Source organism: Athene noctua, chromosome 9, assembly GCF_965140245.1.
Source record: "Athene noctua chromosome 9, bAthNoc1.hap1.1, whole genome shotgun sequence".
NCBI classification, from domain to species: domain Eukaryota; kingdom Metazoa; phylum Chordata; class Aves; order Strigiformes; family Strigidae; genus Athene; species Athene noctua.
The window spans coordinates 7,178,207-7,196,020 of record NC_134045.1 but is presented as its reverse complement, the minus strand read 5'-3'; the positions used below and the strand labels follow the sequence as shown (position 1 = coordinate 7,196,020).

The window sequence follows — 17,814 nt, the reverse complement described above, 5'->3', positions numbered from 1 at the left end:
TCTCTCCGCGCCGTCTCTCGCGGTTTTTACGTCTCCTGCTGCCTGGGAGGTACCGCGGCGAGGCCAGGAGCGGCCGCCGACCCCGTGCGCCGGGGCTCGCGTCCCAGCGCCCGGCCCAGCCCAGGCCGGGGCTCGGGTCAGGCAAAGGCCGCTGGAGGTTTAACGGGAGATCCAGCACTGCGCTCTAGGACACGAGCCTGGCCCAGAGACCTCCCGGGCTACAGCAGCGAAAAGTGCTGGGGGGAAACGTGACAGCATCTGCAGTCCTTGTGAGGAGACTAAACCTCGCCTCAGGAGCCCGCCCGGCTTGCAGGGGGGCAGCAGGCAGGTGGTGCGCAAGAGCGGGCGGTGCCTCGAAGGCACCATCGCTGTGTCCTCAGCTCGACACCTTCAGAAGGAAAAAAGTGACTCACTCTGCTTTGGGAGGCTCTTCGGCCGTGGCCCTCTGCTCTGAGTGAGATCCACAGTGGGCAGGATTTAAGATAAGCTCTTCCTGCCTTTTAGTATCGTTGCAGTGACTAGCCCCAGGTTGCCAGCTCCATGCACGCCTCATAGTTTACTCATACAGGTCTTCTTATCTGTAAGAGATTCTCCTACTAAAACCTTTAGATGTTTTGTCTGGAAAAGTTGGACTGTAAATCAAATGCTGACGTGGCTGATGTTTGTCTAAATCATCTTAAAATGCAATCACAGATTGGAGACAAAGGCCTTGGAAGGAAAGTTACTGCACAAGAGGTGTCAGGGGAATCTCTGAACGACACTAGACATGCAGATAGCCAAACAGAAAACGAAGGCAATTCTGTCACCACAGGTGAGCTCGTCCAGCTGGCTTGCTAGGACTAATTCGGGGAACTTCAGTGACCATAAAGCCTAGATATCAAGTCTGTCATTACTCATCTGGATGTAATATGAGTTTATTCTTTCTCACAGTAAATTCACTGAAAATCTTGCCATAGCTGAGACTTACTCAACTGCTATCTTCTTGTGCTTTCTTTCTTTCTGTTTAATTTTCTTGCTGAAGAGATACCTTTTCCTGTGTTGCAATCATGCAGCTAGCCTGACTTCCAAATGTTTTAATTACAATCATATTTAAATGAGTTGGTACAATCATCTTGTTTGCATTGTCTCTTTTTAAGTATATGGACTACAAGTGCAACTAAAAGGTTCAGAGCAAGAATCTGGAGAGAAGAGTATTGAAAATGCAATTAATCAAAGGCAGCCTAAAGATGGCTTGAATGAGTATAGCACTGGAGACACCTTCCGAAGACTGCAAAAGGGTAACTTCGTAGAAGAGCTGTACTAGGAAACAGTGCTTGAGATATGCCCTGACTTTAGTCTCTTTACATGCAAAGTTAGCAGTCTTCTTAAATTATTGTTAACTGAATGTAATATATAGTAGATGTCTAAGACTGTAAGAACCTTGGTGCCAGTACTTTACTGTCACTGTACATTATAATAATTTTAAGACTAGTGGGAACTACCTGACTTCCAGATCTAAAAAAAAGAAAAAAAAATTTCAATAGTTTATTTTGCTACTACTTATTTTACTGCTTTGCCTGCTAAAAAAAGTTAAGTTTCCTTCCATTAAAGATTCGAGCAAAAATCTTGGTTAGAATACTGCTTTTCTTGAAATTCGCATTCAAGTGCTCTTCAGTATTTTTCTAACTGACAATGTGCCAATTTTCCCTACCCATGCTGTTAAACTGCACTTGTTTTCTTACTTATCTTCTTAAAACTCAAGAGAAAGACATGAACTGTATGTCCATAGCAGATCAACAGAATGAACAAAAATCAGATGGTGATCACAAATCGGTAAACAGCTCATTCAGTCAAAGAACAGAAGAAAAGAGGGGCTGTGTAAGGTAATACCTTGTTTGTGGATTTTTTTTTAAAATACTTACATCATTGAAGTCAGTGGGAGTTCTGCTATAATCAGTAAATCAGGAATTGGTGATATTACCAGCATCTGTACAGCTTTTTTTTTGCTTTTTTTTTTTTAAATGGCCGCTTTAGCAAATTACATTCTAACTACATGATGTAGTCTGTTTAATGGTTCTGGGCAAACTCTTGTGGGAGTAATTTATCAGTAGATTTGACCATTTCTCAGCATCAATTCAGACAATGCATTGCATTAATTCATCACATTGTAAATATTACAGTTGTCAAGATAATTTTTAGCAGAGAAAATCCAGAGGTACCTCAGATGGTTAACAATAAGATACAACTCCTTTGTAAGGTCTGGCTCTAATTTTGGTCCAGCCTAAACCACAATATACTGCAATGGCTGTTCATTAATAGCTGTGAAATGGGATTATTCTCATGTTAGCTCTGATTAAGCACATGGCAAGCAAATAATAAAATTAAACCCCCTGTTTGGTACTGTTTAATAACACTGTTGAAAGTCTGGTCATGTGGGCTAGTTATCCAGTGATATGTAAGGAACAATGAACATTTACCCTCCATTCCTATACCTGCTTACATGTTGATGAAACTTCCCCAGGTTTATGTTGCTGCTAACTTTAACATAGTTGTTCTATTAGAGACAGACATGGTCCTTGAAAGTCAAGGGAAAGACTCTCACTGAGTTATCAGGAGGTAGATTGGACTGTACTTCTTAGAAAACTTAATTATCCCAGGCTAATCAGCCTGGCACGCTTCAGAATTCAGTTCTTAGGAAGAATGATGGCAGAGATCAGTAACTGCACATAAGATAATTAGGGTTTTGAAGGAATGTATTTTATGATCCTATAAATTTCTTGGAGATGGTAATAATTTGATTAAACGCTACTACAAATAGCACAGTGGAAAAAAGTGGGATATACTGCACGTAGCTGCCATACAATAATGTACCTGGGCTGACAATATAAGAAAGCAGTATATATTTAAAGATTTTACTTGAAGTTTATAAATCTTTCATTCCTTCAGTGATTTATGTCAGACATGTTTGGCTTGCAGTGCAGTTACAGGCTGACAATCATATTTTGTATTGCCTCAGGAACTCAGCTCACTAGTTGATTGTATTGCAGTTTTGTTCTTCAGCAATATTGAGATTTTTAGTGCAGTAAGTAAATATATCTGAAAGCAAATTCATTACGAAAGATTTAACGTTGCTGCCTTTACTCAAAGTTTTTTTGTGATTTTGAAAATATCTTCACATCATGAAAATCTGTTACAGACCTTAGGCCTACGAATACTTACGACCACAAATGCAAAGTTCAATTTGTTAATATGGATTTTACAGTAGAAAATAATTTTGGATCATTTAACACTGCACTTTTGCAGTATTTCTTTGAGTGATATCTGCTAGAAGTTTTATTCTGACATTTTGTTGTACAGAATCTAATCTAAGTGAGAAGATAGAGATATTTTCTGCCTTGTAATGTTTTTGCTAGGTGTTTTCCTGATGGGTTCCCAAGTTGCTTGTCTATGTTACAACATTTTTTGTAGCCCTGGAGACCTTGCCTCCAAAAGCAGTGTCCTGTCATTCTTTGCAAAGTCCCTGCTAGGCGACTAAACTCTATGAAACTGTCAATCCAGTGCTGTCTAACGCAGGGGCCCAGATAATGGCGTAACTCCTCCCATCGGCTGCTCTTCACTGCAATCCATTTCTGGTTTAACAGTTTGCAGGCCACCAGGGTACTCACCGCGTCCGGGGCTTTACTGCCCTGCTGACTGCTGTCTGCAACTTGGGTCTCGTTTGGCTGCTGTTGGCTGCCAGCCCGAGGGCTTTGTCCCTGCAGCCTCCCCACTGTAGCTTTCTGCCCAATGACTCTTGCCGAGTCCTCTGCCCCTGCACTGTTCAGCTGTACCCCACAGCTTCCCTGAGTAGCCTTTTCTTGCTTCTTGCTTTCATAAATCCCAAAAGGAGTGGAGCTGAATATTAAGTAATTACAGTTGAACAGGTATTACTCCTTTTCTTACTGCGTGTCCTAGCCAGTCACAGTTCTATATTAAAATTGTCAAGTGCTGTTTCAGAGTCAGCGTTTCATTAAAATGTTAGGTTGATAACTATTGATTTTTCTACTCTGAGAAAAATGTTGCATATTGACTATGCCACCAAAGGTCCTGCACCAAAGCAGCAAGGAATGGAGGAAAGAATTGGAGAGGAAGGAAACAGCATCTAACATAGAATCATCCTGCTCTTTTCCAAGCAGATGGACTCTATAATTCCCTACCCACTTTCCTACATACTCTGTGTTTTTTAGCAGAAGAGCCTGGTAACTCACTTCAAACAGGCAGAAATGGAAAGTCACTCTAAAGAAACTACTGCTTTTTTATTTGGAGTATAGACTTGTAAAGCTATAGCTGTTTCTCTTGCATAAAAGAACTATCAATTGTGTGGCATTGAAATCTGTTAAAAACCCAAAGATTTCAGAATATGCACTGAAATACATTTTTTGTTTTGCTTCTGCTTCACGTTATTATTTTAGAATGACAAAAACGATTCTGAAAGACATCTGTAAACAGCAGAAATTATATTCGACCCCATACTTAAATGATACGCTTTACTTGCATTATAAAGGTAAGATGTGGACATAACTGCTTAGATTTACCTTTCAAAGTAGCATTTTAGCAGAGAATCTATTTTATGGCTCACTGAAGTAGGGTATCTAATAATTCTTTTAAATTAGAAATGTAATTTAATTTTATATGCTAATGAAATTGTGAAACAAACTGAGTAAATATGAAGGTAGAAAAATGAATTGGTTATAGACCAAATCCAATTTGTAGTGTCATTCAAAGAATCAGTAGGAACCAGGGGACACTTTTTTTTTTCTCAAAAAAAACTCAGTAGCCTCTGAGAAATGTCTTAAAATTCTGGTCTGGGTTGCATTCAGAGGAAAATATATGTATTTCTTCTTAAATGTACTCATATAAGGAAGCTGTTTTTCAGCTTTCGGGACTTTCTAACTGCCAGACAAAAATGGACAGGAAGAAAACAGTAAACACTTGCATGTTCTCAAAAACAACTGAAAGAAAAAGAAGTTGTTAGAATGAACATGGATCATCCTCTTGGGATCTTCGAGGTTTTTGCATGATAGTTAGCTAGTTCAGCTTAGCATAAGAATTGTTTTAAATAAATAGGACATGCTAAATCTGCCTCCTACATTTGGCCTTGGTTTTGCTATTTTCTCAAAAATGTATTTGAGCATCTAAAGGGCTGCACGAGATATAGACCAGTACCTGTATGTTTTTGCCCTTTAAGGGCCAGGTACCATACCGTTAATTCAGTGGAAGTAGCAGCAGCAACTTGAGTGCAAGTGTTCTCACAGACTGTTTCAGCAGCACTGGTTTAATGAAATTTACTCTTCCAAAGACTTGTTTTCAGCCAGTGCAATTTCATTTTAAAACATCTTTTTCTGCAGGATTTGACCGCCTGGAGAATCTTGAAGAGTATACTGGATTGAAGTGTTTATGGCTGGAATGCAACGGCTTAACAAAAATTGAGAATTTGGAAGCTCTGACAGAGTTGCGTTGCCTCTACTTGCAACTCAATTTAATTAACAAAATTGAAAACCTTGAACCCTTACAAAAGCTGGATTCCCTCAATATCAGTAACAACTACATTAAGACCATTGAGAATCTCTGTAAGAACTGTTGGTGCAGCATGTTTTAACCTATAATGAGCCCATATTCCTAAGCTTTGACTAAGCTAAGCTATTATTAATGGTGCTAGTTTCAAAGGGGGTTTTATTCCTGTTAAAATTTTGTACAGTATCCCATACCAAAGTCCACAAGGCTTCTATTGAAGAGTCAGACCTATGTATTTTGCAATTTAAATAGGTGACAAAACAGAGAAGACATAGTAATTACTTTCACATGGATACCTAGGACATTGAAGTAGTTTTTCCTCACTTCTTAATACCATCTCAGGACTTAGTGTTGCCAACAGGCTGACAATCCCATTTTCACCATTTGCTTTACAGTTAAGATGTGCTTTGGCAGTTGCAGACATGATTACAAAGTCTTTTATGTCTGTTAAAGGATTTATTCCATCTTCAGCAGAAAATAAAAATTAATTTCTCTACATTATCGTTTGTGTACATTGGTTGTAATCTGAAACATAAGGTCTTGCCTTTGTGTAACTGACTAGTTTGAAATGTAAATTAAAAACAACCACCATCCTAAAACCAATCAACTATTTTTCCTGAGGGTGAAGAAAGCAGCTGCTTAGCCAAAAAGTACATGTAGCAGAATAACAAATACAGGAAAAAAATTCTCAATTCAACATAAACAACTATTTTGACAATGCAGTTTTCTACTTGCTCCAGAAGCGATGACTCTTACCTTTCCTTTCACTGTACTGTTCTTGTCTGACAGCTTGTCTGAAAGTCCTGCAGACTCTGCAGATTGCTCACAATAAGTTACAAACAGTGGAAGACATACAGCACTTGCAAGAATGCCCAAGTATTTCTGTTCTCGACCTTTCTCACAACAATCTAAGTGATCCAAGAGTTATAAATATTCTGGAGGCCATGCCCAATTTGGTAAGCTGAATATAGCTGAGGGTTTGTATCATGTATATGGGTGAATCCCATTAAATGGGACCTGACAAACTACGGTGGTGGGTAGTTCAGTGCACAACAGGTCATGGTCTAAAAGAAATATTATTAAACATTGGTTTTTGTAGACTGTAACACCCAGGATGTTCTATTTACTTCTTGTTTTTGAAATGATAGAGCAAGTGCATATCCAGATTGTGTTTTTTTGCTACTTTAAAAATTGTTTCCCTTGTTTCTCTAGCGTGTGCTGAATTTGATGGGAAACCAAGTGATAAAGAAAATTACTAATTATAGAAAAACACTTACTGTTCGACTAAAACTACTAACATATCTGGATGACAGACCAGTTTTCCCAAAGGATAGGTAAGAAACAGAGCCATCTTCTTTACACAGCAATAAAGCTCAAATAAAGTCCATTTTTTTGTCAGTATTGCCATGGAAGGAAAGGAAGAATAACTGGTATAATTTATTGAAGGTGGATGACTTTGAGTACAAGCGGACTATACTATGGAGTTCTACATCTAACATACCTAGAAGAAAACATGTATTTTTTCACAAGATAATTAATTCTTGAACAGAAGTTTTACGCCAAGTCTGTAGACCAGAGGCAAATCCCAATTTCAAGAGAAACTAAACAGGTGTCTGGAAAAGCAGAGCCAAGATCAGCAGTCCTGGCCGATCTCTGGTGGTAGAATCACCAGAATTTGGATATCTTTGTTTCTTTTGTTGCAGTTCTGCATACAGGATAAGATATATGTGCATCCCTGTTGCATAAGAGATTGTCACTGCTATATGTTTTTTTCTTTTGCAGCTATTTTGTGCTGTTGCAAACTATTTTAAATTTCTCTCTCATTATAAAGATGGGCTTTTATAGCTATATTATAGTGAGCTTTTGTGTTTTCATTAGAGCCTGTGCAGAAGCCTGGGCAGTTGGAGGGCTTGAAGCTGAGAAAGCAGAAAGGGAAAAATGGGAAACCCGAGAAAGAAAAAAAATCCAAGACAGCATTGATGCTTTAGCAGCAATCAGGCAAAAAGCAGAGGAAAAGAAAAGACAAAAGTATATGGAAGAAAGAGATACAAAATCTGAAAATGGAGATGCAACAGACATCCTGGAAGGTTTGTGGTTACTATTTTTGAAGATGTCTGCTTCAATTTGAATGTTTAAAATAAATAAATAGTTCCTAAGTGTTCAGAAGCAGGCTGATCTAGTTTTTGGCATATATTTATGAATATTCTTTTCCCATACTAAATACTTTATTAATCTTAGTGAATATTGGATTAAACACAATGATTTTAAGCAATCATCACCTTTCTCATTGCTGATGAAACAAAAAAACACTTTCACAAACCGCTTCCTGTCCCAGTGTTTCAAGCTCTTCACCAGAGCAACCAGTTATCCAGCAGGCTTTCATGGATGGAGGCAGACAGTTACACCCAAAGAGCATTATTTCCCCAAAATGCAGAACAGGGCTGGCTTCAATGGGCATGTGAGCTCCGGTAAGATTCAGTGAAAACCACCTTGCTAGTCCCCATCCAGGCACCTCTCCACTGCTGCTTTCACTACCAGTAAGAGCTCCAGCCTAGAGCCTGCCGCAGTGGTAATACAGGCACTAAGAGGAAGGACTTTTATCATTTGCTTCACTTACTGCCCTTTTTTATGCCACAAATTCTCCTGTCACATTATTCAAGGAGGCATACGTTTATGGCCAGTAATAGGTCCCAACCTAACCTTTCTAGTGCCTGGGTAACCAGGACTGAAGACAAGTAATAATGCTACAGTGCAGAGGAGTGTTTATCTATCCATCCAATATGTTTTGGGGTTTCATAGGCTCTGAAGTCAAGCACAGTTGATCAACAAGTAAAATTTCTTCTGCAAAGAGGTAGATTGCATAAAGCAGAGGATGACTTCAGCATTTGTTACTGATCTGTCAAAATGTTCTAGCATATATTTAAATATCTAATCACTGTGAGTCTTTTTAAAGTTAACTATAGATACCAGACAGTTACTATAGTGTTTTCTCTAGATGAGGTTTTTGTTGGGGGGTTGAGATGGGAAAACCCACAATATTGCTGCAATCTTGAGAGGACTACTGATCCACAAATAGCTGCTCAAACAAAGTAGGAGCTTTTGATGCATATTTTAGGCCAAATTGTTAAGACCATATAGTGAAGTTTGGATATTTAGAATGAGGGATGGTAGATTAACTCAGCAGTTTTAATGAACTTGTTTCTTCTGTAGGAGAACCTGCAAATTCAGATGGCAGTGGTGGAAATTCTACTACATCAGAGCCTTTAAATATATCAGAAGAGGGAGAAACTCAAGAGAAGACTGAGAAATTTAGAAATGAAAGTTTTGATGCTCATGGTGAAGTGATAACACTTCTACCAAATAGGGACGATAACACAGATTTCACATCTGGAAATATTCCTGCTAGAATTCAAGAGGATGAACAATCGAGTTCTTACAAATGCTCAAACTTCAACCAGAAGGCAGACGGTAATGTACACAGTGAAGAATCAAACTGAACTGAAGATGCAGAGACAATGAGGCAAACTCTTAGTGTAGCACCACCTCTGCCTTGATTCAAACCAACTGATTGATAGATAAGAACATCCTAATAGATTTCCACAGTGACTAGTTGAAAATCAAGTAGTACTTGATAAAAATTTCTTTAAATACAACAAACAACAAAAAAAACCCCAAAAACCATCTGAGGGCTTAACCTGCAACTTCTGTTGCAGAAAGGTGGAATTCCCCTTCTCGTATGTGCCAGGTGTAGCAACAGGACAGGCGAGCTTACAGGCTTCCCTGCTCCCCCAGAAACTGTGCGGCCTGTCTGCCAACAGAAGCTGGATGTCACTAGAGGTGGTTTTGTGCCTTCACACAAGGAAGAATGCTTTTGTAGATTTGTGGAATACATTATTGCAAAACACAAATATTAATTTATACAGTATAAGGGAGACTGAGAATATGATGGAAAAACAAAGCGCTGGATTCACCTGTGAATTTTGCAATGGTAGTCAGGTCCTCAGCAGTCTGGTTTTGCAGTACTTGCTGTTGCAATGTAGAGAGCCTTTTATTCAGTTAGTTCTCTGCAACTAACTTGTTTATTCCTTAGATCTACCAAGAGAGAAAGCAGCTACTGAAAAGCCCATGCTTCCTGAGCTGGATGAATATGCTGAAGTTGAACAGCTCAAACTGGAGATACCAGAGAAACTTTATCTTGACGTATGTATTGGATTCAGATTTTGAGAAGTTCAGATTGGGTATTGTCTGCTCCTAAATTAATTCTGGTAACGTGTGGCTAATAAAACTGTGTGGCCATGTTTCTAAGAAAGGTCTACTAGTAAGAAAAAGAAAAGGAAAGAAAGAAGAAAACCCCAAAAGTAAGGTTGTAAGGGTATTCATTCTCTCCAGTATAGCATGTGTAAAGAATTTACCAGCTATTCCAAACTTTATTTTGTCCTTTGGCCATAAATCAATACAGACCTTCTATCTGTGATTTCTCTGGAGAAGTTAATGAGAGCTCTCTTTTAAAAAACAGAAATCACAACAAAAGGAATCTAGTGGATACATGTGTCCTCTTCGGCAAAACTCAAATGAAATACACAGTAAAAATGTGAACTATTGCAGAAAAAGCATAAGTAAGAAATAGCCACCCACTCATTGTAAGTGTTAGCTAGCAATATTAGATATTATAAATTAATTCTCAAAATATACTTTTACGTATATTTCAAAAAAAAGCAGAATGTGCATTATTCAGGTATATAATAAGCAATTGACATTTGTAATATGGTCTCCTATTATCTAAGATTTCTATCTGATGACGCAAACATTTAAATATGTTTAACTACATTTAGCCATGAGGAGGACTTGGAAAATACGCATGGAAAAGACACTGAAAAATACAGTCTCATGTTGAAGGGTAATTATTCAATTTGTCTTAAGTATAACACTGCTGCTAAAGTGACAGTGTCAGATTCTGACATACCTAGCAATAACAAACTTCTGAGCTATGATTTCCCAGAGCACTCAATATACTCTTTGGTCCCTTATACTGTCACTGTTAACTAAATTCTTACTGAAATGTTTTAGATCAGTCTCTTCTATCTTTTCCACGCTCTTTAATTTTTCAGGAAAATATTCCATCCTGTTCTGAAGGGCTCAGTAGAGGGCTTACTGCTGCCTCCTCCTGATTAGCTGTTTTTAAAAATTTAACATTAATACATTAACATTAACAATAAAATAAGGTTTAACATGGATAGTGGAGAGAACTGGAAACAATTCCAAGTGTATATAATATTATTTTTATAAGCAGATATTTCAGGGTCTGAAATAAAAACTTTAAATAAATAGTGATACTGTAGGTACCCACAGTGTGAAGATCTCATAGATTCAGTGTTTGTTTTTCCCTTGGTGCTATGTGGCATCATAGCAAGCTCCTTGGCACAAACTTTAACATAGTATAAAAGGAACTCTTCAGCATACGTGCATGGGAGTTTTTTGACACATAAAAAGTTAGACTATTCTAATTCTACAGAAGAAAACCAAAACCCAAATCACATGCTACTACACATTTTGGTGTTCTCTACTGCTGTGTTCTACAACTGACATTAGGTAATGGAAAGAGCTGCTCACAACCACCTCCAATACTTACACTAGTGCAGATTTTCCAAAGAGACTTAGCGCTGACATAGTAGGGGATGGCTGTGAAGATGTCGATGGTGAGAATCTCTGGAGGAGCACAGTTGTCTTCCTTCATATCCTGGAGTCAGTCGATGGTATCAGTAGTGAGATCAGGGTGGACAATAGAGGAGGATTTGTAATGCGGTGGTTGTGACATCCCTCTGTCAAGCAGAAACAAGCTCATGTTGCTGCACATGCCTTGGTGGTGTTTGAACGACATTCTGTGTACCTAAACCAGGATAACTTTGAGTAAGCACTTTTGGTTGCATTTGCAGATGCACCCTGCTGATTGGAATAAGACTAACAGCTATTTCACTTCCCTACTGACTTCAAATTCCACCCACTAACTTTAGTCTCAAATCTTAATTTGTACATTTTAATGCTGTTCTAAAATTATGAGACTTCAGGATATGCTGCACTAGGTACAACCACATCAGGAAACAGAAATTTCCTTTGTTGATTTTAATTCTGTAATAATCTTCACCACACAAGACAGTACAGATTAGATGTTCCTGATGCTACCATGCCAAGCAACTTACTACAAAATCATTAAGCTCTAAAAACATCTAAAACCAAAAGGAAATGCTTTTACCAGTATTGACCTACACTAAAAAAATGGCAAAAAGGTATTAACTTTCTGCCTTTGATTTTGTATTCCCACCCTCTGTTTTTACCTTCATGTCAAACAGTTGTCTTAGGTAATATTTTCTAATAAAAGATTTGACCTGTCTGAGGAACAGTTCTCAGCAAGTTTGTGGTTCTATGTCCTTAATTATGAGGCATTCGTAGTAAAACATGGTTTTATTAGATGTATTTAGGTTAACATTTTACTGATAAACAGTTTCAGGTAGCTTGCAGATCTTGATTTCACTCTTACCTGTAAAGATGGGTTGCAGCTGACATTAAGAGTAGTAGAAAATAGCATTCAGTCTGATGTTAAGGTTATTGCCTTCCTATCTGCTGTTTCTGGAGACAGATGAATTTTCATTTTCTCACATGTGCTCAACAGAGAAAACTGTCATCAAGAAGAAGATGACAGTGTGGTATTGCTGGCTGTGGCCTCTTACCCTGAAAAGCCTTTGCTTTGAAGACGATTCCCAATGAGATAGAGATGTCATGTTTTATTAGTTACAGTAGCTCTTCTCACTGATCAATGATCCTTGTGATTGTCTTCAGGAGCTGCCTGATTTAGAAGATATAGATGTAAATGAATTTCCCCCAGAAGAGGAAATCTTTGTCCAAAAGGTAAGATTCTTACTAATTGCAGTGATGAAGTTTCCCTAAACATATTTACAAATATTTTGCAAAGTGAGGATAATCCAAGTTGTGAAATGCTGTTTTGGGAGATGCGGTTGGTTATGCATTTATAAACTAAAATGGATGTTTCAGTAGATCTTCTCTATCCATTTGTAAATCTTTTTTTAAATTTGATTTTTTATATCATGATGTCGCAAATATAGGAGAATGAAAACCTAGGATCAAGTAATGCAACAGTTAAATAAGATTAATTTCTCAGTAGCACGTAGTGTTTTAATGAAGATAACTCTTAAAATATACTTGCTCAGTACTAATATACTGCAAAGGACTGAACAGATAAAACAAATTGCCTGCTACTGAATCAAATTAAGACTTTCGATCTGAAAACACAGAGATGTTCAAACTCCTCTGCTCCACTGCGGGCTAGTCAGATACATGGTAGCTCATGCCCACGTTAGGATTGTGCTGTGCTCAAACTAATCTGCTAGGAAAAGCCTATAAACAGAAACAGAAGAGAAAAAAGGAAAAGAACAAATCTTAAAAGCACAGTTTTGGTTGTCGTGCTGATGTTGACTCATACTTGCCTGGCTGGAGACAGAGGCTGATGCAGTACATGTTTTCACAAGTCCCTTCAAGATAATGCAAACTTTTCCTACAGTCAGTGTAAGGCATGGAATTTATTTGCTCTTTTGGTCACAGACTCATAATAATAGCGTTGGAAAATTTCTTGGCCAACAAAGCCTCCAGTTAAAAGATAAGGGAAGGGAACATTGAAGGAGCATGTGTTAGCAGCTGTCACGCCCCAGAAGTGTTCAGTTCTTAACGGAAGTCAGATGAAGATGTTAGTCAGGTCCCTCCATTTGGAGGTAAAGAAATAGAACTGAGCCCACACATTGCTGAAATAGGTCTTTTTATGAACCATTAATAGTTTATGGTCAGTTCATGGCTAATGCCTGAGAAATAGTTAACCCAAGATTCATCCACAAAGAAGCAAAGCTATGGGTGAGGCACATATTCCATGGATTTTGGGAGAACAGCACATCAAGGCTGACAACTGTTATGTGGATCCAAGAGATATTTACCAATCTTTTAGCTTTTACATCTAGAGTGATACATTTTCAATTACATTTTGTACCTTTACAGCAGGAATATCACCCAAAGATTGAAATAATTTCTGAAATGACAAATGACAGCAATTCTGCATTGGAGGAAAACAATGAAAGCATGTTTGAGAATTCAGGAGAAGTTCCAACAGCAATTTTTTCAAATGTGTATAAGATACATAAAGAGCATGAGAAGGAGCACTTGAGACCCCTTGTTGAAAGCTTCTTTACAGAGCCTGCTAATTCAGAAAGATACCTGGAGATCAAAGATAAACAAGCCACCCCCTTGAAACCCTTGATAGAAGAGGTTATCACTGAGCCCGAGGATAATCTACTATTGTCACCAGTCTTCAATCAACCAGATGACCCAAACCCAGGGGAAGAGGATGGGGATGGTAAGATTACAGTTACCTGACCTGGTTAAGATTACAGTGACATAGTTAATCCCAGAGAAAAAGGTGGGTGGCACATACACACTGAAAGTAAGGATTTGTTCAGCTCTTACTGAAAAAAAAATTCAGTCCACTGTTAACAATCACCTCTTCCTTTTATTTATGTGGGAATCCTAGTAAATTAGGAATGAAAGTGTTATTTTTTCTTTTTCTACAGAGGATTTCTTACTGAGTTTTATTTAAATACTTAAAAAAACCTGGGCTCTACATTTCTTTTTCCAGTATTAAAGACCACCAGTGAGTTTCATTTGCCTTTTCCTTTATGCTTTTAACAGGGAATGGCAGTGATGGAGAAGTACAGTGTCTGTCTGAGGGTGAAGGATGCCCTCACAAAGCACAAGATGGCAAGGACAGGGAGAGTGGATTAGATTAATCACTTTGAAAAAACAGACCAAATGTGGAGCACAGCGCCTGGCTGGCTGCATGTGGTTATTCTCAAAATGCAGAGCTCAGCAGTGGGAGCATTAGTTAAAACTGACGTAACACTTACTGTGATATAAACCCCACTGCCCTCCACAGGAGGAGTTAGTGTTTCAGTCAGTCAGAGGCTGCGGGGCAGAACTCGTGGTTGTGTCAGCGTGAAAAAAGCCCGTAAATCCCCTGCAACCCACAGGCAGCAAGTGCCTTGTGCTCCCACTGCCAGAGCAGCTCTGAGCTCCAGGGCAGCCGGCAGCACCCACTGCTTTGATAGTGAGGGCACTACTGGTTTAAGGTTAAATTCCACACTCATGATTTTTTTTTCCTTTGCATCCTTCTAGAAATTACTTAGTTAAACATTTCTATTTTGGGGGTTTATTAGATACGTAGTTTCAATGCATAATGTAATGTTTCTGTCATTTGAACTAAATAAAGATTATACTTGTAACCACATCTATTTTAACTTGTATCATCTCCTTCCCAGTATACCTCATACCAGATGGACTTCAATGACAAATGGAGATTGCTGCTTAGCATGGTATTTTATGGATCTAATATTCATAGATACTATGATTGTTTATGCAAAACCAGATGTAGAAACAGCATCCATGCATGGAAAAATCTGGTTTTAACTTTTAGGGCTATCTATGATGAAGCATATACTTATATCTGCCATTTGCTTCATGTTTCATTGTGAGGTGTGTCTCAGTATTTGGATTTTGAATATAACAGAAAAGTAACCAGCCAGTCAGTAGTGGCAGAAAGACAGCTTTGGTGTAAAAAGCCGACTAAAGGAATCTTCTTTCATTAGCTTCTCTCTTACACCACAGTGGTAGTCTTGTGCCAAAGTGACATGGAAGATAACAGCAGCAATGCCTCAGCTAAGTCCTCTCCCCTTCCTTTATTGTTCCCCCTTCTCCCACTTCTGAGCTAGATAGTAAAATTCAAGGAAGTCAAGATTGCTTGAGAGCAGTGCTTCCTCTGCGAGACTGCAAAAGAAGAGTTGGGGAAAACAGGCAACTCTTGCCCGATTCTGCTGAGGTATTAATGGCTCTCACTTTCTTAATGCAGAAGCAGCTGTGCTAGTCAGTTAAAAAAACAACTGTACACTCTTTAAGCACAACGTAAGAGCTGGCCTTATCTTCAAGGGCTGATGTTTTTATGATACAACAAACAATTGCAACATCAGGAACAAGCTAGGCTTTAGGTGACCTCGCTTCATTAAGCCATACCCGTTTAGGATGTCTGTTTTCATATTTCTATAGATCTCTAGTGATTTGTAGTAAATAGAATTGAATAGATCTTAGAGATGTGCACAGTTAAAGAAAACAAGTACTGAGCGCGTTGAAAAGCTGTATTTCCAAGTAGCTGGGCTTAGGTGCCATCTGGTGGTAAGAGAACTAGTCCTAATCATAACATGAAATAATCATAAAAGCCCTCAGGGAAGAAAACACAATTGCTTTAAACTTCAGCCATTTTCCACCTTCCATGAGTGAAAACACGCTGGTAAAATCCTTGGCCTCCAGGACAGGGCAGGAGGATGCGCAAAGGCCTGTGGAGAACAGGCTTGTCTGAAAGCATCTTCATGGGAATCTTCTCTTTAGAAAGCCACAAATGCTGCTAAAACATTTGTGAACTCAGTCCTAAAAAATACCTGCTTCATTTTTCTGACAGAAAGCTGGATAAGGACTACTTTGAGGGCTTTGGGTTGTGCATTTCCTGTGCTGTGGTTTAGTGCCTGTGCTGGTACCCCCTTACTACACTAAGAACAAATAAGCAGGAAGGACCACATTATCACATCACACAAAGAAAAGATATTTATAAACAAAAGATTTAAAAAAGTAATTCCAAGAGTGAAGTTTGTGCTCTTTATCACTGAAAGCAAGAAAAAAAGGTTAATCAATGGCTAAAAATGCAAGTAATTTCAAGAACTATAGATTATTTTACTCTGATCCTGATTTTACCAGCTGTACCCACCCTGACCCGCATTTTAGTTTGAAGAATTCAGCTGTTTTCTGAGCTGCGTTGACTGTGCCACGTTTTACGTGCCAGATCTCTCCAGCCCCTGTTTTTTCACACAGGTGATCAGAGCCCATCAGTGATCCCTACATTATTTCACAGGTGGATCTCCTGAATTCCTGGAAACTGTTTTCACTTGTCAGTGAGGACTTGGGAAGGAGGAAAGGAGTAAGGGGTAGGCGAAAGTAGTGACAGAAAAGCCAGAGTAGGACTAAATGAGAAAAAGGAAACATGTTTAATTAGTGTTTTCTGTAAAACTTTACAAATGTACAGCATAGTGCAAAAACGCAGTCTCAGCACATCACCTTCAAGTAAAATTAACAGTGTAAAAAGCCAAGGAACACAAGCTTCCTTCTTCACAGGAGCGGCTCTCGAATACTGTTCCTGGAGGTTCCTCTCTCACCATCAAGCTCCAATCTCATGTTTATAGTTGAGCAAAAAGCCTAAAGAAAAACCCAAAACCCATCCCGAGTGGCTGCTCACAGCAAGTGCAGTCTGCTGCTTGGCACTGTAACAAACGCTGCAGCCTGAGATGGTGTCAGGCAGCCTTGCTGGCTGAGCTGCACCTTTGTCTACTTGCAAGCAGCTCTCCTAAGACAGTTCATTTCTCAACCCCAACTAGACAATCCAGTAAGACACTGAAGCATATGTCTAACCTCAAGCATGTGATAGGCATCACAAAAATACGGGAAAACTACTCAAGAGTTTGAAGTTAAGCTTGTGCTTAAATACCTTATTGGATCAATACATTCAGTGTTAACATTAAGGCAATCTAGCGTGCGAAGGTTTAGAGAAGGATGTAAATCTTGAACAGGGATAACATAGGCTGTCGGGTGATAGGAGACACCAGACAGTTTCCAGTTATGAGAAAAGTAAACAGAGTGCAACTCAACGATGTTCCATTGCTGGAAATGACAAAATACAATGGCAAATGGGCTGATCTAGGTGACCTTTCTAAGCACAAATCTGTCCGAAAGGAAAACCTTGTCCATGATACACTCAAGCACGTCATCTAAATACCAGGCCAACGGGGGCTGCCAGGATTTTCCCTTAGTCCTGAACATGCAAACAGTGGCTGGAATTAATTCAGAAGCTCTCACAACCTTGCTTCTGCAAAGACCGCACCACTGAGGTGGTGACAGAGCTCCTAGCACACAGTAATTAGCTGGGGAAAAATGTGCTCAAAAGTTAATGTTTCTGAACTAATACATCTGTTCACATACTGATAAATGGATGGAGGAAAGGGCTGTGACAGGAAGGTCCATTTAAAACATGCTCATCTTATTAAGGAGAATCTGAGCCTGCATTCATCTGCATGATTGACTACATTTTGGAGTGGATGCTGCTTGACCATTTAAGATGCTCAGAAATCTGGT

General features: G+C 38.9%; 1 protein-coding gene across 3 annotated transcripts; it reads left to right on the top strand.

Annotated features, from left to right (window-relative positions):
• The first annotated feature begins 44 nt into the window (after window positions 1–44).
• On the top strand, window positions 45–14,813 carry DNAAF1 (dynein axonemal assembly factor 1). 3 transcript variants are annotated; one of them, XM_074913257.1, is made up of 13 exons: window positions 45–811; window positions 1,137–1,277; window positions 1,772–1,862; window positions 4,431–4,522; window positions 5,367–5,588; window positions 6,322–6,488; window positions 6,745–6,866; window positions 7,411–7,619; window positions 8,743–9,000; window positions 9,623–9,732; window positions 12,367–12,435; window positions 13,591–13,945; window positions 14,278–14,813. In XM_074913257.1, exons 1-13 carry the CDS (start codon window positions 610–612, stop codon window positions 14,373–14,375), a joined length of 2,136 nt encoding a protein of 711 aa, XP_074769358.1. In that variant the 5' UTR covers window positions 45–609; the 3' UTR covers window positions 14,376–14,813. The 3 variants fall into 3 exon arrangements, with proteins under 3 accessions (XP_074769358.1, XP_074769357.1, XP_074769359.1); XM_074913256.1 differs by having other exon boundaries at window positions 1,742–1,862; XM_074913258.1 differs by having other exon boundaries at window positions 1,742–1,862; window positions 13,591–14,358.
• The last annotated feature ends 3,001 nt before the right edge of the window (window positions 14,814–17,814 follow it).